Genomic DNA, 26,866 nt, shown 5'->3' with positions numbered 1-26,866 from the left:
AATCATATCTCCTGACACCTGCACTCTTCCAATGTAAACATATTAAAAAAAATCAAGTCTCACTTCATAGGATGGCCCAGTGTGCCATCAAGAGCACACATGACTCTTCTCTGCACCCCCTCAACCAAGTCAATGTCCCTCTGTAAGTATGGTCTCCAAAACCTAATTGCATACTCCAATCCAGGATTAACTAAGCCCTGGAGAAGTGGAAGAATCACTTTAGAGAACATGAAGAAACTTTTTTAAGAATGAAACCAAGTATTCTATCCTTTTTACCACCACTGAACGAATTTCGCTTATGGAAAGAAACCATGCTTATTCTTATTTTTGTATGGTTGTGGGGGGGGGGGGAGAATAAATTAAGGAAAAAATCTTCTGGATTGTTCTTCTTAGGATTGCATTATGTTTTGTTTACATGAATAAAAGTGGATGTTATTCAGAAAACCTTGTTTGAAGGTTAACCTCAATGTAAATCCAAATAAGGTGTTTCCTTAATTCCGCAACAACTTTTATTCTGTGCCCATCAAATATAGAAAAAATTATTGAATGGGATGAAAAGTTATTCTCTGTGATTTTTTTTTTTCTGAGAATGCATTGCTGTTTCTAGAAACAGCTTCAAGAGTATGCCATCTCTTGATATCTTAAGAAATCTACCAGTGCTTGTTACAAATGTACTGTCAATCCTCACATAATGTATGATCATAAGTCAAATTGCATTCCATTATAAAATTCTGAACCCATATTTTGGTAGCAAGGAAGCTATGCAAAATCTCAGATGCTTCACCAGCTTTTTTCCTCAACCAGTCATCTGGCCAATTAAAATTTCGCCCCCCCCCCTTTTTAAAAAGTTTGAAGCTAATAAAATATATATATTTTCCTGATTAAAACTTTTTATGAGTACATTGACACTGACATGTTCTTAACTGTGTTTTTAAATGATCAACAAAAAAATTATAATAATTGAAATAATTACTCTAATTAGTTTTCAAAATTTTAAATTAGGCCGAAAATTGCCATGACGGCATATGCTCTCATAGCCAGATGACTGGTTAACAAAAGAATGGATTATCTTTGCTTTTAATTTTGTCATCTTCAAAACAATGGAAATAAATATTTTATAGCTAGTTATTCACAAAAACAAAAGGAAAGAGTTTTTGAGTGAGGACCATTTCAATTGTAGTGTTTGACAACTTATTAATAGGGTAAAATTATACTGATAGAAGTGGAGGAAACAGTTGCAAATGCCAAGGATCAACTGCATTTTTGTACCATGGAACCGTGTGACATCCACAATTTTCACATTCCTCAAAATATGGAGGATTGATGGCTACACCACCAAGAATACTAAACACATAACTCTTACAACAAATACATTAAGGCCACACACACTCAGAACACATGTTCTGGCATATGCAAACTCATTAGAAATTCCCCAGGGGAATGTTTGTGAGTTACATGTACGGTTAAGTAGTATTAATGAAACTCTGTTTATAAGCTCTCATTTATGTGACTTTTACATTTATTTGACATCTAAGCTTGGTCTTGATTTATCTCTGTACATTTCAATTTTAAAGAATAATATAAATGAAAAGTCATACAACTCTGAAACAGAGTTGAGAGTAAATGCCCCAAACATTTAATTTTCCGATTCTGTTTAAAAATGATCTGAATATATAAAATAATTCACAAAAAAAATCAGGAAAGTGAATTTTTAAAATTTTTATTACATATATTTCATAAAACAATGATTAAAATAGCATTACTTTCAATTTAATCTTGATGATTCTGATGATATTCTTTTTTAAGATGAAAGGAAAAAGCATAAATTTGAACTTTTCCTTATAAATAAAATTGCTTGCTTGCAATGGTCCAGAGATTTATTTTAGACCTTTATTCACAATCATATTTAAAGTTAGCTCAGGAGATTTAATTCTTTTGCAAGCTTTATCTTCCAGATACAAAAATGAAAACTGGCATTGAATGACTATTTTTCTGAAAATAATTTAGATGTTGTACATTTCCATAAGTAAAAAAATGCTATGAAATTTTGTCACTAAATCTGAAGTCCACAGAATTGAGGTCTGTTAAATAGTTTACTGTATTGCGAGACTTTAAGGGATAAATAAATCCTTAATCAACTGAAAATAATTAGATAGTTTTCTGACACAAAATTATGATAATCAAGGATTGAGATAGTTGAGTACTTACTAATGTTGATAAAAGACAAAGTAACTTCTCAATGGGACTTCCTTTAAGATTCAGGGATGCCAATTCTACAACCTGTAAAAAGACGAGCCCATGAAATGTTTCTGTGAACTGCATACAAAATAATTGCGATGTGAAAATTCCATATGGAGTGTTTCATGAAAAGTGTCTAAAAGGAAAAAATCTGCGGTTGATTTTAAGACTATAAAAAAATCAAAATATATAGAATGGGACACCATACTGCTGTTTTGAGGAAAATCAGTGAAAAAAATTGAAGAAAGAAAATGGTCTGTTATAGCACAGACTGCTCGTTACAATGATGGCATTTGGTTAAATAGAGAACTAATGCGTGACAGTGATGATGCAGTTCTTCCTCCTTTAATTTTTTTCCACAAATGAAGGGCTACATTAGCCTCGAAACAGCTGTATGGTGTTCCATTCTATATATTTTGAGTGTCTCAACAATGTATCCTACATCTTTTCTTTGCTCAAGTCATTTCCCTTACATAACATATCAGCAAAAAAAAAGGAAAATCATGAGCTATGAAAGTTTCACTCATACAAAATGACACAACAATGGGCAGAAATACAAAAAATAAAAAATTCTATATAACACCAATTTAAAAAAATGCCAACTAGTTTAATGTATGACTATTTTTCCAAATAAAAAAAATTCCTTGCAACATTTAAAGAAAAAAAATGTTTAAGAAATCAATAGACCAAATTCTTGATTTTAGCCACTCTTTACTTGCTAAAATAATCAAGTATCAAAAAGTATTTTGAGACTTTTGTAAAAAATTACAGAAATCATTAATTTCAATTACTGATAAATCAACAAATTTTATTAATTCACTTTTTTTTTTATTGTAAACTGTACTAAAAAGGGTAGAAGAGAAGCTGTTCCAATTATCGTCCACAGATTTTGACGAGCTAACTCTCGAAAATTTTGGAAATTATTATCAAAAGGTGAAGTGGATAGATGAAAATAATGTATTTATTTCAGCATGGGTTCAGGAAGGGGAAGTTATGTGTGACTACCATCCTTTGCTTCTATGATCACGTGACAAAGGCTTTATGTAAGAGCAAAAATGTAGATGTTGTTTACCTTGATTTCCAGAAGGCATTTGATCGAGTCCAACAAGGTAAACACTTGAAGCATTTACACGAGATTGGGATTGGGGAAAACTTGCTGAATTTGATAGAATTTTGGCTAGGAGATAGGTCACAATGAGTTATGGTGAACGGGGAATTCTTTGGTTGGACAGACATCACAAATGGAGTTCCTGAAGGAAGTGTCCTTGACCAAACACTTTTTTCACTTTCTATCGATAAACTTGATCAAGGTATCGATGGGATTGTTAGCAAATTGGCAGATGACGTGAAGCTAATGGGGGTAATCAGGAATCAAAGCGATAGGGAGTTGCGCCAGACCAACTTACACAGGATTGGAGCATGACGTTTAGTGTTGACAAGTGCAAGGTCACTCCTTTTGGTTCAAACAACCCACGGTTCGCTTACGAGTTGAATGGTGTCACTATCCTGGATGCAACTAGGGTCACCAATTTGGGAATTCTTATTGACGAGCGGCTTAGGTTTTCTGAACATTGTTCAGCAGTGGTCAAAAAAGTGAATAGAATGCGGTTTCTCATTTTCAGAAAGATCTCTTCGCATTCTTCTAAAGTCATTTTTCCACTTTTCCGAGGCTTAGTTGGTCCTGGACTGGAGTATGCTGTAAGGTTTTGGAGACCATACTTACAGAGGGACATAGACTTGGTTGAAGGGGTACAGAGAAGAGCTACGCATGTCCTTATTGGCACATGAGGCTTGAATTATGAAGAGAGACTTTTTTTTTTAATATGTTCACATTGGATGAACGCAAGTGTTGGGGAGATATGACCGAAGTGTTCAAAATTTTCAACGGGATGGACCAAGAATTATTAGTACACTGTCAATCAACTGCTTTTACAAAGGAGACACCAGTATCAATTGATAAGGGACAATTCTAGGTTATGGTGTGTCGCAGGAAATTTTTCTATAATAGGTTGTTAATAAATGGAATAGGTTACCCCCGGAGGTAGTAAATTCTAACACAATTGACACGTTTGATAAGAAATATGATGAACATGTTGGGGTAAATCGAGAAGCTATCCATACTTAGAGAATAAGACAACCATAAGTTCTTTATGGGCATTGTATACTATTTTATCATATGTATATATTGTTTGTAATTGCATTTTTAATTGGGTTGCTGTATTTTTGAAATATATGACATCCATATTTGTTATGGGCATCTTTTTCTCAGCCACCTCGTTGGGAATTTTGCCTGTTGTGCCGTTGTATTTGTATTTGTACGTAAGTTTAAATCTTTATGTAAATTTTTTCTCATAAAATATTTCCCCTACAAGAATTATTTTATGGGAGTTAAGCTATCAAACAATTTTATTTTTTTATTTATTTTTTTTTTTGCTGATATTTTTTTTAATGTACAACTTCAAATTTAGAATCAACTGTTGCATTTTTATTCCTTTCTGAAGCTCTTCATGCTAAGCAATTATGGTTCCAAGGTTGAGTTTTTTTTAATTCAGTAAAGGAAAAATGGCAACTTTTTCATCATTTTCACTTTTGCCACATTCATATTTTTAACTAAGCTGAGAATATCCCCAATAATTTTGTCTTCTGTTATACCATCAAATGCTCCTAGGCCATTGAATGTTGCCACCGAGTTGTCAAATTAGTTTGCTACCAGACCGTCAGGTACAAACAAATTTTAAGAACATTGGAATGTCTTATAGTGGATTTTATACCATTGCATCTTATCTGCAGTTTTTTCTCAGAGGAATAAGAATATTTTCAAAATTTAAATTGAAAAAATTCTTCTAAGATTAATAGATGGTGTATAGATGCATGTAGGGAAAACAATGTTTTTTCTAAAAAATGTGAAAAACCACCCCTTACACCCATAATATTTCATTATTGATGAATGAAATCTTCACATGCAGATTATATGTCACTGCAGACTTTTTTTTGTACAAGTAACAAAATTTGTATATGCACATTTTATGCAGGGAAATTACAGTACATAAGAGTAATAGACAAATAATAGCATAAGTCAGTTTCTTAACTATGGAAAATCATAACCACTTACAGCACTTGGTGTATAACAGCAAAATACGTCTCTAACACCTAGCTGATCTGGTGTGAAGTTAGCATCATGGAGAGAATGAAGCCTCTCAGATAATTCCTTATCTTCATCAATGAATTTCTTCTTAACAACAGGGTAAATTTTGTTATGAACTTGACTTGAAAGGTAACTATAATAAACACAGAAAGTTGGAATGTAAAAACAACTTCCCAAAATTCAGTAAGTTTGAATAAAATCTTCACGTTCAACTATATACTAAGAATACTCAAACTTTTGAAGAGGGAAACCACTCAAGGGCTGTGGTAACTTGTCACAGGAAACTCAAGTTGTTAGGTAGCTGGTGGTGAGCCACAACAAAATAAAATTACCCTATTCCTTGGGATGCTGCCAAATTCGAGGGGCACCAGATTTTTTTATGTTTGGGTCTGGTCCAGCATGTCTGAAAAAGGGAGGTTTAATAAGGATCACAGTATGAATTCAGATTCTAATAGATTTTTATAATAAAGATGTTTAAGAATTTTTCAGAATCTGTGATTCAAATTTTTCAGCATGCTGGGAAATACAGGTATTCCCGGCATGATGGTCTCCCTCACCATTTCCTGGCATGCTGACATAATGTGGGAGAATACAGTATAAACTTTTTAATTTTCTGTATTAAAAAGCACAATTAACATTTTAAATAAATGTTAATTTACAGTGAGATTAATCTTTGTCAGACTTGGATCAAAGGATGGCTTCAACAGGACTTGGATATAGGTCTGGCGATGTACTTTATTTTATAATCTCATATAAAATATTTTTCATAAGATCTATCTATAACTTTACAGAATTTTTAGGTTATCACTTTTTTTAAAAATTTAAAATGAAATATGTGCAATTAATGTATTTTGATCCTGCTTTATGACCCTAAATGATTTTCATCTTCACTTTTTGCAACCTGTCTGACTCTGGCCCTTACCACCATATGCCATTTTTCATGAATAGAAAAATATAAAGGAAGAACCTAATAAAATAGTATATTTTGAATACAGATATGGTGCTAGCACCATATACGGGTAAAAAAATCACACTGCACACACAAAACCCATTCCCTTTATCATATGCAGGAAAACTTTTGAGTGAACTAACAAGTTTTTATTTTACTGATATCAAAGGTTAGGTTTGGATATTCCTTCGTTTGCTTTTGAAATACCTTCACTCATCACAACTTGAGTCCATGGCTTCCCAAAACATAAACACCTTATGGCTATACATAATGTCTAATAGTCAGTTTATAAGAGCAAAAAACAGTGAAGACTCACAATTCAATAGATGTCACAATATCTGAAGAAGAAAGACACTTGCTCTTCGAAGTTCTTTTCTGAGATTCTAAAAACTCCTGCAATATTCAATATATACTTCAGTACATAGCACATCTGGTAATTGCCTAATACACATACTATAGTGAAATCTGTCTAAGATGGACACTTCATGAGACGGAAACCTGTCTCGAATAGAATGAAAATATAACCTATTCAATGAAATTTGTCTAAAACTGAATATTATTTGCCTCTTGGCATTCTGTTTCATACAGGTTTCACTGTATTTTTAAAAGGAAATATTACACAGTTATATCCAAGTGAGCAAACAAAATCTCAAATGAAGAATGTCTGCTATCACAAAGCAAGGAATAATTTACTCTTGTAGTACATAAAAACCTGCTTCCTTATTGATGTGTGGTAGAACTGGAGAAGTAGTGTGTTTGAAGGGACAATGCAAATGGGTTAATCAGTCACCTGGGCATGACGTATGTATGTGCAATAGATTTTTCCAATGGTGGGTATGCAGACTGTGTAGATTTTTGGTCTATTTGACATTATGGATACATCTGGATATATATTGGCTCTTTGCAACCAAGTATGAGTAACTGATTTTTTTCATGAGAGTTTGATATAGAGCAGTGGGTCATACTGGAATGCAATTTTGCTGTATTCATAAAAATGCTATTCAAAAACAAATTTAAAGATCAATTTTTAAAGAGAAAAAAAGGAAAAACTATACCCTTTACCATCTAAAATATCCACCACAGGTTGCATTTCCAGAATTTTTATTCTAAGTTATAAGTTATTTTTATTCTATGTTAATAAGGAATCAACTAAAAGCTTTTTCTTGGTGAACCTTTTTTTTTACTTTTTCAACATTTCTTTTCCATGTAAATACACATATTAGATAGACTATAGACAGAACCTCATATTTATAATTTTCAAAAGTTTGCTAAATTAAAAAAAATAATTAACTCTTTATTTGACAGTGTTGCTCTCCAATGCAACATGGTTTTCTTATATTATTCAAGCAAAGGTATTTTATATTTTGAGCTAGTTTCATCATTCAGGCTTACTTACTAACCGAAATGGCGACCCAGTTCTTCGGAATATGGAGGTAAGTAATTTCGGTTAGTAAGCCATTGAGGCTGCTAAGCAACTCTGAAACGTTTGATTTTTACTCGTGAACTATGTGTGAAGTTTCTACAATTGCCAGCAGATGGCTCAAAGCGCACGTCTCCTACTTTTTGATAAGTCAAGTGAGGTCAATTGTTAACCCTAGGATTTTGGAGTAAAATATTACGTGTGGAGGAGAAATATTGATGTGCATTTTTAAACAATGATACAAAGTTCCATTTTCAAACAAGGAATGATATTTTAATACTATTCCAAATGGTGTAATTCATATATATTTTATGTGTTGCCTGTAGGCAACATTGCCAGTTATAAGCATGATGGACAAGTTATATAGCAGTAAAGTAATTTTGGACAATATTTTCTGTCACATTCACTTGTAAATATTAAACAATGTTTTATAAATTTAATAATGATAACAATTGAGCATGCTTCTAATTTAGACTTTTAAGACACTTCAAAAGAAAAAATTTTGTCCAAATTTTGAATCAAAAAATAGTGTTTTTAGGGAAGAAAAGTTGATACAAATACAACGCAACAACAGGCAAAATGCCCAACGAGGTGGCTGAGAAAAAGATGCCCATAAAAATATGGATGTCATATATTTAAAAAATACAGCAACCCAATTAAAAATGCAATTAACTTAATTTTGACCCACAAAAGCTTTTATATTTCTATTATTTAACCATACATGCACAACGTGAACATTCTCTTTGAGAAATTTTTAATGAATCTGTGAATGTGTTGGAACGTCGCAAGTTGTGCTTTTATACTATGTGTGAGCAGAAATACTGACTGTAAGCTTGGGATTTTATCATCAGGAAGCTAATAAATATATTTACAATATGGAAAGCGATGAACTCCCAGAAACTAGCAGCACAAAAGCAAACCAAGAACAGAAGAGGGCCAAAACATTTGATTGGGGAAGCAAGACATTTCATTGGATCTTGCAACTTTATCTCAAATGTTTTTATTGCCAGTGAAAACAGAACTGTTCTGCAATACCTCAGATGATATTTTGAAGTGAATCTTGTAAATGAAAGTGTATCAGATTTACCCAAATTTTGTGCAATCGATAGATTCATGCACTGTGAATGCATCGCTTGGCAATAGACATGAATATAAAGAAACAAATCGGATTCAAAAAATTCCTACGAGTAAACATAGAAACTGTTTTGAAGCTTTCCATATCAACTTTAAATGGTTCAAAAATTACTTAACCTTATTACATTCAAATGCCGCCTGGCAGTCGAGTGGTTAGGGAACTGGCTTCTCACTGTGCAGGTCTGGGTTCGAATCCCGGTTCGGGCATGGATATTTACTAACACTAACAAATTCCCTGGACAGATCATACTGATCCCTTGGGAATACGTGTAGATCACGTTATTTAAAAAAAAAAAAAAAAAATTATCTAATACAGCTCAGATTCAAAAAATTAGAATGATGCGAAAAATACATTACATGATTTCCAAATCAATTTTATTTCATTGGAATAAAAATGTCCACAATTTTGAAACTACATCAACTGATTCTACATACTTTGCAGAAAAATATAACATATACATATAAATAAAAATGTAAACTTTACAAATTTAGAAAAAAATCTGCATTTTGGAAAAATCACAAAATTACAATAATTTTTTACTTTCTTGGACTTGCATTATTGTACTTTTTTGAAAAATTATGATAACGTTACAAAATTTATGATAAATTGCTCAAAATGAATTCAATTAAATGTTCAACATTTTGTGGCATCTCATATTTCACTTAACCTTGCACAAATGATTTCGCATGTTATCCACCAGAATTTTCAATCATTTTTACTGATACTTGCCCACATGGTCTTCAAACTCATTAAACATTCATTCCTGTCTTTTAGATCAAACTTTTGAAAGTGTTTTTTCATGACACCCTATAAGTACTAGATAGGGATCAAAATCTGGTGAATTTGAAGGCCAAGCAAGCAATTTAATTTTTTTTCCCTTCAAGCCAAGCAGTGGTTGATTTCGAAGTGTTAGAAGCTGCTAACAGGTTTCCCACTGTTTTGGAGCAATGATAAGCTAAAGGTTTGTAGTAGTTGTGATCTAAAAAAAGAGAAGCTTTGGTTTTTCTTTTATACAAAACTTGATTATTTTTACTATATCACAGTCATTTTAAACCCTTAGACTGCAGTTTTCTGAAATCTAACCAGGGGACATATATATAACACACTACACTTCACGACAACTTTTTAAAATGAAAGAATGGTTAGGCCCAGCTTTGTTTCCCCCTTTATATCAACTCAAAAAAAAGTAAGGAAAGCTGCAAAATAAGAAAACAAAAAACATGAGCTAATAATATTTGTAGAATACCTCTGAAGCCCATTTTAAAATTCCTTGCAGCTTCGTAGCAGCATCGTGAAGATAATCTGGCAGCACCATATAAGATAAACAGAACTGTTTAATTTTTTTGTCTAATGCAACCATTCCAATAGGGAAAATGTCACGTAGTTTTTGGGCACTAGAAATAAGATCAGAAAACATATATATTTGACAAACAAAAATATGTGACTCAAGGTTAAATTATTAAATGTAACAAAAAGAGGCACAATCTAATCTGACATAACACAATCTTAATCTTACAAAAAAACACATCATTAACTTCACTTTTTAATACTCATAAAAATGTAACCCAAGAAATAAAAAACATGACCTAAAAACACTAAAAAATAGAAAACTTAAATATTTTAAAATCAAAGTTTGGGCTCAAAAAGAAAAAAATTTATAACACTTTCCCATCTAAAATTTTAATAGCCCTCCACTAATATATTATCACTATTACTGTACCCTTTATTAGATAAATCTGACTACAAAGCCTGAATAGCTGTCATGCTCATGATGCAAGTCAAAAGTTCAAAACTCATTGATTGAATGTAGTTTTAGAAAACATATGAATTTCAGACACTGTGTACGTACTTGATTCAGGTTGTCATTTGGAAATTTTAATCAATATTTTTACTCACAAATTCATCATTATTTTTATTGTCAATATAAAATTGATTATTATATAGTATAAAATAAGATGTTAAAAATATTAAAAGAACAAAAAGGTAACTGTTAAAGGAAAATGTTATTAAACCAAGTTTATATTTCTCTCTCAAATATCTAGTTATCAAAATCTGATGACATCAAACTTACAAAAATTAATGTAAAATTTAGACTGTTCAATAATATAATGATGCAAAGAAGTAAAATGGTACAAATCACAGAGAGCTTTAAAAGGAAACATACTCATATGGAACAATATCATCTTTGTGACCGGTACATGTACTAACATCATTCACCAACTTCATACTCTAAAAAGAGAAATATAATTTATATATATTGTAATATAGATGTAATAATCTGTTGTTACGATGTTGCAATATACTGTACCTGATCTATACTTTGCGAAAATGATAACAATACCCAAATGATGTATATAAGTGCCTCTACTGAGGTATATAAATCCCTCACTGTCAGGGTTTCAGTAGTTTTGTTTTATGCTGCTAGTTATGTCTTTAAATACAGGGATGTTCTACATCTATACTTTATTAACTGACAAGCTTTCCACTCTTAATTCTGCCTGCTTTCATGATTGTATAACAGCCTTTAACATTAGTTGGAACCAAAGATACAGATGAATCAATAATCATGTGTGATTTTTGGTCAATGACGTAACTTTCAACTCTTCTTTGTCTAACCTTTATAACACAGCAACAGACATGCTCAAAAAATGTCACAGCAAAATGAGGCAACTCTCGTCTATGGAACCAAAAGAAGTCATTTCAAAGAAAACTGGCCATAAAGGAGGGTTAGCTATCAAATAAAAGTTTAGGGCCAGTGTATTCTCTAATATATATAAGAGTAGTTCTCTAATATATTTATGAATGTCTGAGAGGTGTTCCTGTTATGTTTTTAAAATGCTGCCATCTACCATCCAAACTGGATGTGAAAGTTGCAGGTTTATGAATTATAATTGTTTGCAACATAAAATAATTTTTTTTATTTGTGGATCTACTCTCTGGGAAAAGACTTAATATAAAAATGACGAAATTTACCATTCATTAAAATTTAGTTTATCTCAGTGGAAATTGTGTTTACACACCTCAATTTAAATGATTGGTAAGCTTAGAATGATGCATATATTCGTGCTTTTCAACCCAGTAAGGTATCATCTGCAGTTGCAAGAGTAGCAAATAATTTTCATTCTGTTTGCTCCAGAGATGACACAGCATTTTTACAGTGCATTCAGCATTTATCTGACTGCCATTTTTTATAATTCCTCCGAAGGATCTTCATCTCTATTCTCATTTTTCCACACTGTCACTGTACATTCCTACATTAATTTCAGTATCAGTCAAAGGACTGGAAATTTGTATAGTTAACTGCTTGTTTCCATAAAGCGGTTTCAACAAAAAAAATTTAATACTTGGAAAAATAAAAAGGAAAAAGAAATAGGGGAGAACAGCCTCAGGCACCAAATTTAAGCCAGTTGCAAATTTCAGGTAGAAACAAAAACACAGTTATAAAATTATCAAATTTTGAAGTGGTGGGGCAGCAAAACCATGTTGACCCCAGTGGCAAAATAACACAAAAATCCTAGTTACAGCCCTAGGTCCACATGTGTGGACGGTGTAATGGTTTTGAACGATTTTTAATGATTCCTTTTTCAAAAACTGAGGTACACATGCATACCCACCTCCAATGGTCTTTGTGAAAATATCAACCTCAATTAATTAAATTTTCTTTTAAAGGGGCATTTTTGCATACAATAAACACAAATCAATCAAAATGAATGTTAATAGCCAGTTTTGGTTCATGGGTGAAGATGCCATCTAGTTTCTTTTCGAAGTATTTCTATTCACTATCACCATACTTTGACTTACAAGATAGAGGTTTTCAAACAAAATTCTTCAAGATAAAGAGGTGAAAAATATTGTCAAACCTATTTTGAAACTGACAGGATACTCTCAATGTTAATGCATGTAGCAACTTTAGCTGACACAAACGAACAAAGAACGAAACATTGACATGTTTTTTGAAAAGCTAGAGGACAAACGTGTAGCTATCTCAGTTTGTGACTGTAGAACCACTCCAAAGCACAGAACAGGCAATCATCAATGTTTACAGCTCACTGCCACACCCTTGACAAAAATTAGAGACGTTTGTAGGCACAAATGACCCACACTTTGAGAACAGCTGATCTAACCCATCCCTTGATGAGTCATTGCCAGCTGAAACTTCGAAGACAATTTCTGAATCCATAAAAATTTATGATGACTGTTACAGTCTAATGATAGCATTTCACTCACATCTTTTTCCTCTGCTTTCTTGCAACCAGTTATTTCTTTTAAAAGCTGGAGGATTTCATCGGATTGCTTTAATATTTCTTGATTATGGTCTTAAGCAAGTCTTGACCATAATTTTCCTAAGTTTTCTTCAGCAAGGTTTCCATCACATTTGCCCAAGCTTCTGCAGGCCAGTAAATCACATATTTCACTGAAGTTGTTTTTTTCTCCATTTTTTAGAGAATGGAAAGGAGCTTGTTCTCATCTTCAATGAGATATTGAAGCAGCATGTTTTTGTACACTTGTTTGGTGGATTGTAACACCCCTTGGTTCATTGACTGAAGCAACTACGTAACATTAAAAAAACTCTTCAATTTCCTCGCAATTGTTTCGGTCATTGTTAAACAAATTATTGGTCTGTAACTCTCTCTTACCTTACCCATAGGGATAATCACTATTGTTACAGTTTTAAAAAGACCATGTTTAAAAGACAAACCCAGGTAATCCGAAAAGGTCTAGGTTCCAATTAGTTCAGATTAGCAGAGTTCTAGTATAGATAAAAAAACATTTTTATCAATACTAGAGAAATCTATCTATCTATATTAGATAAAAGAAAAGTAATCTACAGAACAATCCTTACATTATTTCGAACTGGTGTGAGAGGACAGTCAACAATCAGTATTCGAAATTGCTTATATTCCTGAAAAATAAATTCATCAATTATTCAAAGAAGTAATAACCTATTCTATAAATAGGTTTGATCATGTTTGATAATTATTTTCACCACAACGACATGTACAAAATTCCATTTATGAAAATGTAGAGATCTATATTAGATGTTTTGCTTCAATATATATGTGGGCATGTTTAAAAAATATATAAGTGCATCTATTCTTCTACACACACACACAAACCCTGGAAAAAAATTAATAACGGAAGGAGGAAAATAAAATGATGAAAAGAAAAATTAATTACAAACCTGTGAATAATTATAAAATGATACAAGCTTGATACAAACAAAATGAACTTACCCTGTTGTACCATTTCTCTTCGGAGCGTATTCTGATACAATCTGAAATAAGAATACTAAGAATGAAAATCAAATAAATTTAACGTATACAGCTGTATGTCTTACTGGTAACAGCAAAAATGATTTTTTTTTTTTCATATCACTCACCTCCTTCAGGTACTTTGATTGTTTTCCCATCAATTTCATAATTCCTACTATGCCGGCTATCTGTAGATGTGTAGATACTGAAATAGATAAATTTTTTTAGATGTTATTTCTATTACATTTATATTATAAATGCAAACAGACAACTTTTAATTTTCAATTTCAAGATTTCAGCATTGGGAACACATAGCAAAAAATTATGTATTAAGTGTGGTATCAAAACAAAAAATTCAGGAAGCAACTTTTTTCTCAAGTATAAAGCTGAAAAATGAAAAATCTTGAAAAAATTTACTTTTATTCCAACATAGGCTGGCTATATTTTCATTGAGAGGAAAATGGACATGGAGCCAAACTTTGTCAACCACTACCAATCATTGCCCAGCAATAAGTTAAATGACCTGTTATCCACTACAACCATAGAAAAATCCTACCAAGTAAAAGTTCACCCACCCACTTGGGACCAAAAAAGGGCAGTCTTATGGCCAGCATATTATAACACAGTGGTGGTTTACATTTTCTTAGTCTCTGCGACTATCAAGATAAGACATAACTTAGATCCTAAGTGTGTCAATTTCTAACAGGAAAATGCTTGACAGTCACTCATTTTTTATCATTGCTTTCATCATGGCCCCGAGGCTGGGATCTTCAAGCCTTGGCCACATTTTTTACAGGCCCTTAAAAAGTGAATTTATAAGTGAATTTTTTTTTAAAAATTACACAAATCATCCCAGGTCCCCAAGCTGGAGTCCTGTCAGCCCTACTCTTGTGAGGGTCATGACTCTCAATTAGGGCTGCAAAATGTCTTGCATAAATATATTTTTGCATATTGTGAAGAAATCTCCCGGTGTCCAAAAAGATTTTAGCTAAAAAATTGAAGGACTTTCAGCAAGAAAGGGTTAGCTAAATTTTTCTTCCACTGATTCAATGAGTCGTCGGCCCCCTTTTTTGCTCCTTTCTTACCCTAATGCTATGATGGTGTTAGCTCTCTCTATTAGAAAACACTGGAATTTGCTGCTGGAATTACCTTCGTCCAACACTAAATGAAAAGAATATTTTTTTTAACCACTTCATGTACAAGCATTTAGCAAGAAGTTAAACAAGAAAGTGAACTTACTCAAAAGTACCAAAAATGTGGAACTAACCCCTTCTTGCTGCAAGCCGTTCAATTTTAACTTTTTTTTCCAAGTTGTTATTTATTCATTTAAAAACTTGTATGCACCTTCATTTATCTTTAGATACAATAAAACTTTGGATGTGACAAGTAACTCAGTTTGAGAGTTTTTCGTGAAATGAAAAAAAAAAGTTTTAGCAAATGTTTACTTGATAAATCAGCGGTCTTTCAATGCAAGCAATAATTTTAAAATTTTTAACAGAATTTGATTTGATAAACTGCAGATTTCCCACAATATGAATAGTAGGTATGAGATTTGTTCAATAAGTATCCAATCATAATTTTTTGTACATAAGCAAATGAAGATAGGGTAGCATGGTTTGGTGCACATATGTAAGTGATTGTAGTGCACATGCTTGAATTTTTTCCTGCCTGTAGAAGCTGCTAGTCATTAGCAGACCGCCAATGAGTAAAGAAGTTAAGCAAGCTCCGTCTGATTTTTGTTTTTTACAAAATGGCAGGAAAAACGTGAACAAAACTAATGCATTAAATTTTGTTTGAAGCTCAACAATTTCCAAATGGAAAAAGTGCACAAGATTTAACAGGTCTTCAGAGACAAAGTAATGGGCATCACACAGATAAAGGAGTGGTACAACTGCTTCAAAAATGGCTGCACACCAACTGAGAGTAAAGCACGTTCTGGCAAGCCCTCAACATCCAGAAATGTGATTGTCATTGACCAAGTGAAAACTCTGGTGATACAAGATTGTTGAATCACAATCAGAAAACTTGCAAACGATGTGAGCATTAGCATCCATTCATTCCATTTTGACTGACGATTTAGGCTTCAGGAGGTGCATGTCAAAGTCATGCTGACAGTCTTTTTTGGCTCCAGTGGTGTGGTTCATCAGAATTCCACACAATACAGCACAGCCATTCCCAAGGATAAATTGCCAAGAAGATTTGCAGTACAATTGGTAGTTCCATCACGGCTGATGGAGTGGCAGTGTTCAAGTTTTTCTGTCATTTTGTCAGAAACGAAAATCATACACCGTTCAATTGCGCTACCTCACTCATTGCTGGTTTGCCTGAGACAGGCAGGGATAAATTTAAGTATGTACAAATGATCACTCACATATGTGCAGCAAATAATGCCTCCCTAGCTTTAGAGATATAGCTTTCCTAGCTCGTATGTCTGTCTCCTAGATGGGGCTAGTCTATAAGAGGCTTTGAGTATTAGCAGTCTGTTGAATATCATTTGATCACAGCTGTCTTCATGATATCAGGAGCCGAGCCAAAAGCATTCTTCAAAACAGGCCCATCATTTGGGGGGTCGGGGGACGTTGCCCCCTCCCTGGCTTTTGAAAATACACTAAAAATGGTGTATATATATATATACACAAATGTATATATACATACGTTGAGTACATGTTCTTTGCCTCTCTCCCCCCCCCCGGAAAAAGTTTAAATGACGGCCCTGCTTCGAACTTCTATTATTTTAATATGAAAACCAAAATTTTTAAAAATACTGTATACATATTAATGAAACCTTCGATAATTTAGTCTTTGTTTGACTTAGGGCCTCATGGGCCATACATTAATAAACAAATGTCTTGTATGATGCTACTGACTTTGAAAGACACTCTTAGCACAAGCCCATAAAAGACTATATACTCTGTTTAACCATACATGCACCTCGCAAACATTCCTCTCAACAATTTTCAACAATTTAATGCATGTTGGAATGTGTGGTGTGTGTGGCCCTAACATATTTATACTGTCAGAATTATACATATTTTGTGTCCTACTGGGGCTGTGATCCATTTTCCATTATAGAAATGAAAGTATACAGGGTGAGGAAAAAGTCTGTAGAAACTTTAAAAATGAATAAAAAACCAGAAAAATAACCGAAATAAAAACGGTTTGCAGGGTTAGCATCGCTATGTCACAGGAATTTTTTAAGACAGGAAAAAAATAACTTAAAAAATAGCAGATAGGTGGCATGGTTACAAATGACTTTGGTGGAAATATGCAAATGAGACAGTTATAAGAACTTGCGCTCCTGATCCACAACCAGTTCACCACAGTAAACCGTGCATGTGGACCTGCTGCACTCTGCCGTTACTAGATTTGTGACTTGCCTGCAATGTGTTATCCTCTGTGTTGGTGGTCATGTGGAAGACATACTGCTGTAATAAATGATTTGGAAGCATTCTGTTCATTATTAGAGTATCTTTTCTTTGATTTGAGTACGTCAGTGCCACCTCGGCTGTTTTTGAGGTTTTTCCCTATTTAAAAAAAATTCCAGTGACCTAGTGATACTAACCTTGCAAACTGTTTTTTATTTCGGTTATTTTTTTATTTTTATTAATTTGTATAGTTTCTACAGAGGCGGATTGGATGCTTGGTTGCGCGGAGAGTTGTTGCTTGGCCTGCACGTTTGCCGGATCTCAATTCACGTGACTTTTATCTATGGGGTCACCTTAAATCACTTGTTTATGCGACGTCTGTGGACACACCGGAGGATCTCATAGCACAGATTGTCGTTGCTGCGCCATACCTGGTATCTTCACGCATGTCCAGGAATCGTTTTCACGTCATTGTAGACTGTGCAATGACATCAGTGGCCGCCACTTCCAATAACTCTTGTAATAATTAATCAAATAAATCTTTTTTCAGTTATTATTGTACTTTTTGTCGTTCCAGCGTGACCTCGAAACCTGCAAGCGTTTTTGCGATTTTTACCCTCTCCACATGGTTTGTGACACCATTATTCCATTGCAATTTTTTGTTCTCCTTGATGTCTACTAACAACCCACTGAGTTTGTCGGCCCATTAACAGAACACCCTGTATATATATAGCAGGTGTCTGAATTTTCATGTTATCTAAGTACTGTGTTGAAGGTCTGCCTGCTTTCTTTTTATTTTGGTTATATTCGACATCCATATTTTTTGTGGGCATCTTGTTTTAGCCATCTTGCTGGGCAATTTGCCTGTTGTGGCCTTTGTGTTGGTATTTGTATTTCTGCTGAGATTTTTCAAATAGGAGACCAGCTCGCATTCGCACCTTGAAGTTGAGAAACCACAGAAAACCAACTTCAGCCCATGAAAGACCGTTTCACCCTTTTGTTGGGTGTTGATCAAAGCAAGGATTCCAAAGTGAAACTTTTTGCTCATTTGTATCATTCTGAAAATCCTTGAGCCTTCTATTTAAAAAAAGTAAAAATACAATGATATACAATAAATTACGACCTGCAGTTTATTTTTGAAAAGTCAGTTTGAAAGTCAGTGACTGTACTGCAATCTGCTATCAAATACCTTCTTATGCATTGAATAGCTCAGGAGTTGTGGAATTCTTTTGTTTATATATATTTTATTTATTTTGAGAAAGATGAAATTAAAATTCTTATCAAGGGGTTTTTATTTTGAGAATTCTCTTAATAGACATACACTTTGGGAACCACTGGTTTAGAGAAATTCATCATTTTAATCAAAAGCATATAATCAATAAGGACCACGTGCATAGAGGAATGTGTAGTGGGATTTATATTAATAAATTAAAGTGGATAGAACTCAGCCTCTCTCATAATTTGAAAAATTCAAAATTTTTTTGAAACAAAAGTGCTGATTTTAAAAATTGATGAAAATTCATAAAATAGAATTTTGTAAAGCAGCCTCTGATCCATTGAAGATGGAATAGGTGGTTGTCATGCACAGACTTGAAAATTGTATTAATAAATTATTAAACTATATACCACAAATCATTTGCAATACTATCCACATAGATAAGATTACATCCATATATGTTAACAGCGGTCTGTTGAATTATGAGACATTTTACTGGTTTGTGTGTTCAGACAATTTGAGAAACCCTGTTCTAAAATATAAAATACTTTCGCATTCTATTCACTAAAATATAAAAGATTTTTTACCTTAAACAATACGGAGAAGGCTTCAAAATGTGAGCATCTGAGAAAAAAAAAAAAGATATTCTATAATGAATTTTTTAAGTAGAGATATAATAAGTGTAAATAAATATGAATTACAAACTGTATAAGTCATAGGTTGGAGGACTTGATGGTTACAAGATTCTTTTTTACAAAAGTAAACAAGAAATATTTCTATAATATACTGTATTTTAACTGAACCAACATTAAAATTTTTTACTGATTTTGATACTGCAGAAACACAGAGCAGCTTTAAAAATCCCTAGGGTTCCACGAACACAGGGTGGAATCCTCAGATATAAATAAACCAATTGATAACAGCATATTAATGATTGGTATACAGTGCCGTCTTAAGGCAGGGGTCCACCCGGGCACGGCCCGAGGGGCTTCACAAATATAAGATCTAGTTGAAATTTTCGAGAATTTGTTTGGTAGGGCTTCAGAAAAATCAATTGGCCCGGGGGCTCATGATACTCTTAAGATGGCCCTGTTGCTATATATAAAGGCTACATAACTATTAAGTCTACAGCCTATACAAAACAATATGCAACATGTTGTCCCTAATTAGAGTTTTTCACGTTTGTTGTAAATTTTATCAAATTTTAGTGCAGAGAAGCTTTATTTTTAGCAAAAAATTTTTTTCTGTCCACATGTTATTATTTTATTTTTTTCGTGTGTGAAAGAGCTATCAATATTTCACTCATTATTTCAAAAGCTTACCACAATATTTTTCTAAATTCTAACATTGTAAAAAAATAATTTTATATCATAATAACCATTGATGGACCATTGGTTCACAGTAATGGATCTGCATCCTTAACAAGAAACTACACAATGGACAATAAGAAAGTGGCATCTCAAACCTGACCTCGCTGGCGTGACTCTGGGATTTGTGCAGTTTCATCCTACTAGATCTTTATGCTGAGCATGATTGTAATGGCAGGTTTACTAGTATCCCGGATACCCAATAGGGTGGGGGGAGGGGTATTCTTCCAATATCATAATAACTCATCCCATATGAACCTAGGGTTGGGTTGGGGTGCAACCAGTGCATATCATAATAACCAAGTGTCAAAAGAAAATATAAGCATTGATTAATTATTCAAATGTTGTTAAATTATTATGCAATTATAAAGTGTTATTTATAAAATTTTATGCTTAGTGAAACCTCGCCACAATGATAAATCCCTCTACAATGATATTCTTCCAACTCTTGTTTGGAATTGCCTAGTCTAATGTTGAACTCTTCTCAATACAATGATATCTTTCACTATGATAAATCCCTCTAGAACCATAATTTTTAAAAGATTTTGAAATCATTACAACAATATGTTATTATATCTCACTCAAAATCACCTTCAATATATTTTTAAATTCCTCAACAATTTTTATTCTTCTGAGGTTGTCTCATAACCTCAGTATTTTGCACAATGTGCCTCCTAAAAGTGTTAAAGAAGTTATAGCAAAGCTACTTTCTGAATAGTACACAAAAGTGTAATATGGTACACTTCTTTACAGGGTAAAACAACTAACTGAATTTTATTAATCAATTAATTATAATTTTTTGTGGTGAATCAATCCTTTTTAGTGTATTTCTAATGGTACTAACAATGATAATTTAAAAGAGATGCCAATAGCATAAATTTAGTGTCATATCGCGATATATTTTACTTTTCAATTTATAATAATAATCTCTCCACAATGATATTTTTTCTAGATCTGCAGAGTATCGTTTTATATCAAGGTTTTGTTGCATATATTTTTTTAACCACCACCAGCATTACATTCACGAGAAGGTTAAATAGACCAGGACCACCAATGGAATATGATTCCAAAAAGCTATATTCTCATACAATGTCTAGAATATGAAACTTGAGGTTTGTACACTCACTATTACCTGCCTGCCAGATGGCTATCAAAATATTTTCTGCAAAAATTTATAATAGACCATAATTAGACCATAAATTTTGTTAAATTAAATTTATTAAAATAAAATCAGATAAAAATTCCCATAATAGTGTTTTCTACTCATTTCTTAAAATTCTTCCAGATTGCTATGCAGCAGCACTGTTTGTTCGGGGATGCTAAGGTTACAGTTTTCGGCATATTTTGCTTTGGGGTAGTAAGCTTCTTACTACCCAAACAGTCTCAAGATTATGTCTGGTAATGGGAACCACTGGATAACCAGGAGGACTAAATATTACTGTGATTTCTAAGAGCAAAAACATTACACTATAAGTATGAACACTATAAATGAAAACATTTTTAGCTATAAAAATTGTTTGATTTGAATGGGATTAATGGTACTGTCTTTTGTTTAATTCACTTTTACTTTTTTATATTACCCTAATTTACTTTGATAAATAGTGCGATTAACAACATAAGAAAACTGATCTTAAACTTTAGAAGATATTTATACTTTAAAAATCAGTGTTTATTATTAGATATGGTGAATTTTTTTTCTTTTTTTGTTTCAATATTCAAATACTCTGACTTATAGAATATGGTCAATGCTTCAGACATGTTTAAAAAAATCATAAATTTAATAACCATAAATCAATAAAATTGCACCTAAACTGAACAGTGAGCATACCGATAAATTCAACATTAATGTTACATCGCTGTAGACTTCTTTCACAAGGAACACATATAAGCCATTGATTCTTTTGTGCTAAAGCATATTTTTCTACATACTTTGTCTGAAAAATATAAAAGGAGGTAAATATATAGTATCAAATTATTACAATATAAAATCTATATTTTTTATTCCTGATTGTAACTCTCTATGTGCATGTTTTCAATATATTTCTACAATTTTCAACCAATCTTCATAAAATTTTACACATACACTGAACAAAGCACAACATAAAGGATAAGCTATGTTAATTATTTTAAAACTTTGAAAATATCAAAATTTATCAAAAAACAGTCAATCATTTTTCCCTTATTTGTGACAGAACAAAAGAAAGCCACTTTATTCTTAACCACAAGAAAGAAAACCAGTTTTGAGGACAGGACTTCACCCAAAAAATTGAAACCATGTGAAGTGTAGGGACGCTAGTTTATGGTTTTATGAGTTGGTCCTTCTATATAGATTAGCCGAGGTCTTTGGAAGTACAAGTTTTGAAAGTTGGAGGTTTCAGATAATCAGAGGTACTGAAATCCCTCAAAATCACTTCTCAAATCTCTCCCTTTCTGTTTTTCACCAAGAATATGATTTATTCCATTTTGTTTGATTCTTCCAATGAAAGCGGGAATTCCAGTTTTAATAGTTTTGCTATTGATACTATGTGCTATCTGAGGATGGTATGATAAAAACTCATCACCAGTAAAAAAATAACAAACCTACAAGCAGTAAGAAAAAATTGGTAATTTGGCATGCATGTGAAAGAAAACCAAAACCAATGGGTTTAATGGGTCTATTCGAAGCTTATAAGGGACATTAATGAGGAGTCTCTTGTTTTTAATTTAAACAAGAAAATGCAGTAAAACCAGTCTAAGACAGACACTCTATGAGATGGAAACCTGTCTTAAACGTAACAAATATAGTCTTGTGAATAGTTAATGCTTTTTTAATATAAAACCTCTTTGAGACGGAAACTGTCTAATGTGGAAACAAAAGGCATATTAGTCTTTTGTAGATATAAAACCTGCTAAAACGGAATGAATTTTTGGCCAAGTGCAAGCTTTTGTCCTTTGGAAGAGGGGAAAGTTATATCGTTCTGATTCCCTTTTGTTAGGCGAACTCTTTCATTTCTTGGAAAAACTATGAATGCTTATTATCTATCTGATATGGTTCTAGTGGTCAGGCTTGACAGGAAGTGGATTTACTATTCAAAATTTAGTAAAAGTTTGTTTAGCATTTCATTTATGATGGAAATGATGACGTTTGTTAGAAAACACTCTTATCTCTTGGGAAAAGTTTGATCATTTTGGGGAAGTAATACGTGAGGGAGACTGAATTATTATTCACAATTTAGCAGTACCGTATTTTGGCTACTGCAGACTCTTTCGTTTGATGTAGAGATGGCCACCAACAACAAGAAATGCGTATTGAATTTGAACACAAAAATGGAGTTCAGAGAAGCGTAAAAAAGCAAAATTTAAGTGTTACAGATATGAAAAATCTTTCTTTCACAAACGCTATTGGCTGTTGATATCATTGTCACTGTTTTTCTAAAAAGGTATGCAATTTCTCACTTTTTATTTTAAATACAGTGAAAACTCGCTATAACAATACTCGATATAACGATATCCTTTACTATGATAGATCCCTTTATAACAATATTTTTAGATTTTTGAAACTACTATAAAACAATATTTTTTTATATTTTGCTCAAAATTGTTCTGAATTTAATTTTAACTTTGTCACTTTTAAAGGCATCTGATAACATCAATATTTTGCACTAAATAATCACCAAAAGCTAAAGTAAGTTATTGGTGTTGCTACTTTATGTGTAAGACACGAAAGTGCAATGCAGTAAAATTATTTACAGGGGCAATGCATCTTAGTGAATTTTTATAATAAATTAATCAATTATACAATTTTTTGCAGTGAATAGATACTTAAAAGTGCATTTTCTAATGGTGTTAACAATGTCCATGTAGAAAAGATGACAACAACAGCATAAATTTGATCACACGTAAGGATAATTTCACCTCTTGATATAACGATAATTCCTCTATAAAGATATTTTTTCTTGGTCCGCAGAATATCATTATATCTGGGTTCCACTGCATTTAAAAATTTAAATTTTTCACAAAAGTAAGTGTTCATTCTAATGCTATTCAGAACGTTTTATATTGAAGTTCAACTATTAGCGCATTAAATATGAAATTTCAAATGTATAGTTATTTGAAGCAGCAAACATGAAAAAATTCAAAATAATAATATACATGTTTCTGTTCAACACCCGTTTGTTTATAGAAGTTAGGGCGATGTTCTCAAAACTTGCGTTCGTAAATGATAGAAATAAATTACTGCATATATTTTTATGTGCGAGATTCCCTCTATAAAATGGAAACCTGTCAGGAACGGAAAATAATTTCAGTCTCTTGCCTGTTTTATACAGGTTTCACTGTATAATTTTGTTCATTGTTTTCTCGTTATTTAGAACTTCTTTCCTAACCAAGATTTATTTATTCTGGGAAGGGGGGGGGTGTCTCGGGCTTACCTGCCACTCGGGTGCGAAGCCTCATGTGTCGCCCCCTAGAAACAACCCTGCAAGGGGCTGACAGGACTCCAGTGTTTGGGGGAAGCTGCATTAGCTTTCAAGTGGCTTTGCTCTTGGGGGACGTCGAGATAAACCTGTCTTTCTTTTTTTCGGAAGAAAGTTGCACACCATTATTTATCACGCAAAATGCTTGTGACCATACATCCTGCTTTTAAAGCGGATTTTTCTGCTTTTTTGGTCCAGTATTATTTTATCTTTCTTAATAATGCCAGATAACTTAATCTTCAAAACAGCACTTATTGGTAAGCCATCATCGCTTTCATTTATCCTTTAAAGACGATGCATAACAAGGTCAATGTTTATTAAGAAATTTATTCCTAAGGTATTTCTGGTGCTTCAAGGACCGAACAAGTGAGAAGCCGAATTTTGTCTTTGTTTTCACTTGACCATTCTGGAAAACACTAGATGACAGAGTCAAAATGCACACTTACCCCCTTCTGATACAGTACAAGGCGTCTCTCGCAAGGCTGTAGTGATGGACTTGAGGGATCTGGGTCCCCCTGAAATGTGAGAAAATCTCTGAAAAAAGGGGGAGGAAATGGCCAAATCTATTGCTCGACTACTTTGATTTCCCCCCCCCCAAAATGCAAGTGGTCCCAATCCGAACGAAATTTATGGCTACAGGCCTGGGATCTTGTGCCATGTGATCTATTATGGCCACACACAGCACTGCGTTTTCCTAGTAAAACATTTTTTGTTAGGAATTGTTGGGTTAAGTTGTGAGGGTGGGGCTGACAAGGACCCAGCAAGGGACTATTCTTATATTTTCACACAATAAATTAATTGTAGAAGGGCCCCAATGAAAAATCTGGTTTGGGGGCAAGCAAGATTCCAGCCTAGGCGCACTGACGAACAATGTGTGGGGCCATAGGGAAGGGATAAGCAGAAAGAGCATGAATAAGTCCCATGCAGGTAGAGATTGTCTCTAACCACTCCTGGTAGATTTTTTTCTTGTTTCTGGTATCACGATACCAGGCCCTGTCTATTCTTTCAAGTTTTCTCAACATCTCTGTTTTCGAGGTAGGGCTCAAAAGTGTGATGTGAATTTTTAGTGTGAAATTTTATAAACATTTTTGAACTGAACTAAAGTTTAAGCTACTGCTCGAGTGCCCTCCACCCCTTGCACCCTCACTTAAGCGACCCCTAATTTATTCAATATTGTTTGACTGAGGACTGTATAAGAGAATGTGAAGGGCGAAATTTGATACAAGTGTTTTTCAGGAAAAAAATACAGCTGTTATTGTCAGATTTTAATACTAGTATTTAATACTAGATTTCAGTACTAGTGATAATGGTTTGGCTGAGAAAACTATTTCAAGTTTCATTTCACTCTAGAATTTTTTTTCATTGTTAGTCTTTTTTATAACATCTTTTATTTTTTTTAAATTTGGAAATCAATCACAATCATCATTTTCTTACCAAAAGGGATTATACTGTAGCTGTTCTTGAAGATGGACAGTAACACATATAAAAAGCTTACATCTGTTTTTTTCCGGCATGTTCCATCATACAAACATGATTAACCACTAAAACAAAACAGGTTACCTAAGCAGTTTGGGGCAATCCTTATACGTCAAAGTAACTTTACAATTAACCAATAACTTGACAATTGAAGTTATACCTATTACCAATAGCATAAGTTTTTAGAATTTCAAAGCAAGACTACTCTTTTTCACAAAAAAATCAAGATCTTAGTAGAATTTAAAAGTAATAAGTTTCTGAAATAAATATACACGTTCTAAAAATTTGAAATCATTGGTATTTGAAATCATTGAAGCAAGTCCTAAGAGGCATATAAATAACTATAGGTCGACAAACAGACTCTTAAATGAGAGAAAATATGAGTCACCTCCAAAAGCTTGAAAAATGAGTTAGAGTCCAAATCTTCATGCCTTATTGCCATATTTTGATAAATTAAAAAAAACTAAAGCTTAAAAAAAATGAAACTCAAGAAACGTAGAAATAAAATTTGTTTTCAACTTAATAAGAGTCAATGAAAAATCATAGTAACGTAGTTGCTAGCTGGACACACACACACAACTGTGGGATTCTATTTGTTTACCTCACTGCCTCCGATTCCCATTCCGATTGAATTATCCAGGGCTGTCAGCTGAAAGACTATTCTCTGACCTCTCTATCTTCTCCAGAACTTACTTGATGTGACCATATGACTTGTATTTCCCAGGCCATAGGACACATTAGTGGTAAAAACTCTTAATTTTTTCATAAATTATTACTTTTAACAATTCTGAAATTACTCTTGACAATTCCAAAATTATTCTCAATAATTCTGATTTCCATTTAGTGACC

At 33.0% G+C, this 26,866-nt stretch overlaps 1 protein-coding gene across 1 annotated transcript in view; it reads right to left on the bottom strand.

The window, feature by feature from the left end:
• Window positions 1–26,635, bottom strand: part of LOC149072972 (ankyrin repeat domain-containing protein 27-like) — a 41,014-nt gene extending 14,379 nt beyond the window's left edge. The window contains exons 1-11 of the mRNA XM_089246605.1: window positions 26,406–26,635; window positions 21,916–22,021; window positions 19,308–19,344; window positions 14,268–14,344; window positions 14,122–14,162; window positions 13,731–13,790; window positions 11,052–11,116; window positions 10,134–10,281; window positions 6,649–6,725; window positions 5,351–5,516; window positions 2,209–2,280 (exon numbers count right to left, since the gene is read on the bottom strand). Coding sequence (XP_089102731.1) covers window positions 2,209–2,280; window positions 5,351–5,516; window positions 6,649–6,725; window positions 10,134–10,281; window positions 11,052–11,116; window positions 13,731–13,790; window positions 14,122–14,162; window positions 14,268–14,344; window positions 19,308–19,344; window positions 21,916–22,021; window positions 26,406–26,459 — 903 coding nt within the window. The 5' untranslated portion in view covers window positions 26,460–26,635. The remainder of the gene's footprint in view (window positions 1–2,208; window positions 2,281–5,350; window positions 5,517–6,648; window positions 6,726–10,133; window positions 10,282–11,051; window positions 11,117–13,730; window positions 13,791–14,121; window positions 14,163–14,267; window positions 14,345–19,307; window positions 19,345–21,915; window positions 22,022–26,405) is intronic.
• Between the last annotated feature and the right edge of the window lie 231 nt (window positions 26,636–26,866).

The sequence above is a fragment of the Pholcus phalangioides genome, unplaced genomic scaffold (assembly GCF_987345545.1).
Source record: "Pholcus phalangioides strain wild (caught in Gottingen) unplaced genomic scaffold, Ppha-v1.0 ptg000017l_1, whole genome shotgun sequence".
NCBI classification, from domain to species: Eukaryota; Metazoa; Arthropoda; class Arachnida; order Araneae; family Pholcidae; genus Pholcus; species Pholcus phalangioides.
Note: the sequence above shows the minus strand (reverse complement) of the source record. Positions and strands in the feature narration are given on the sequence as shown.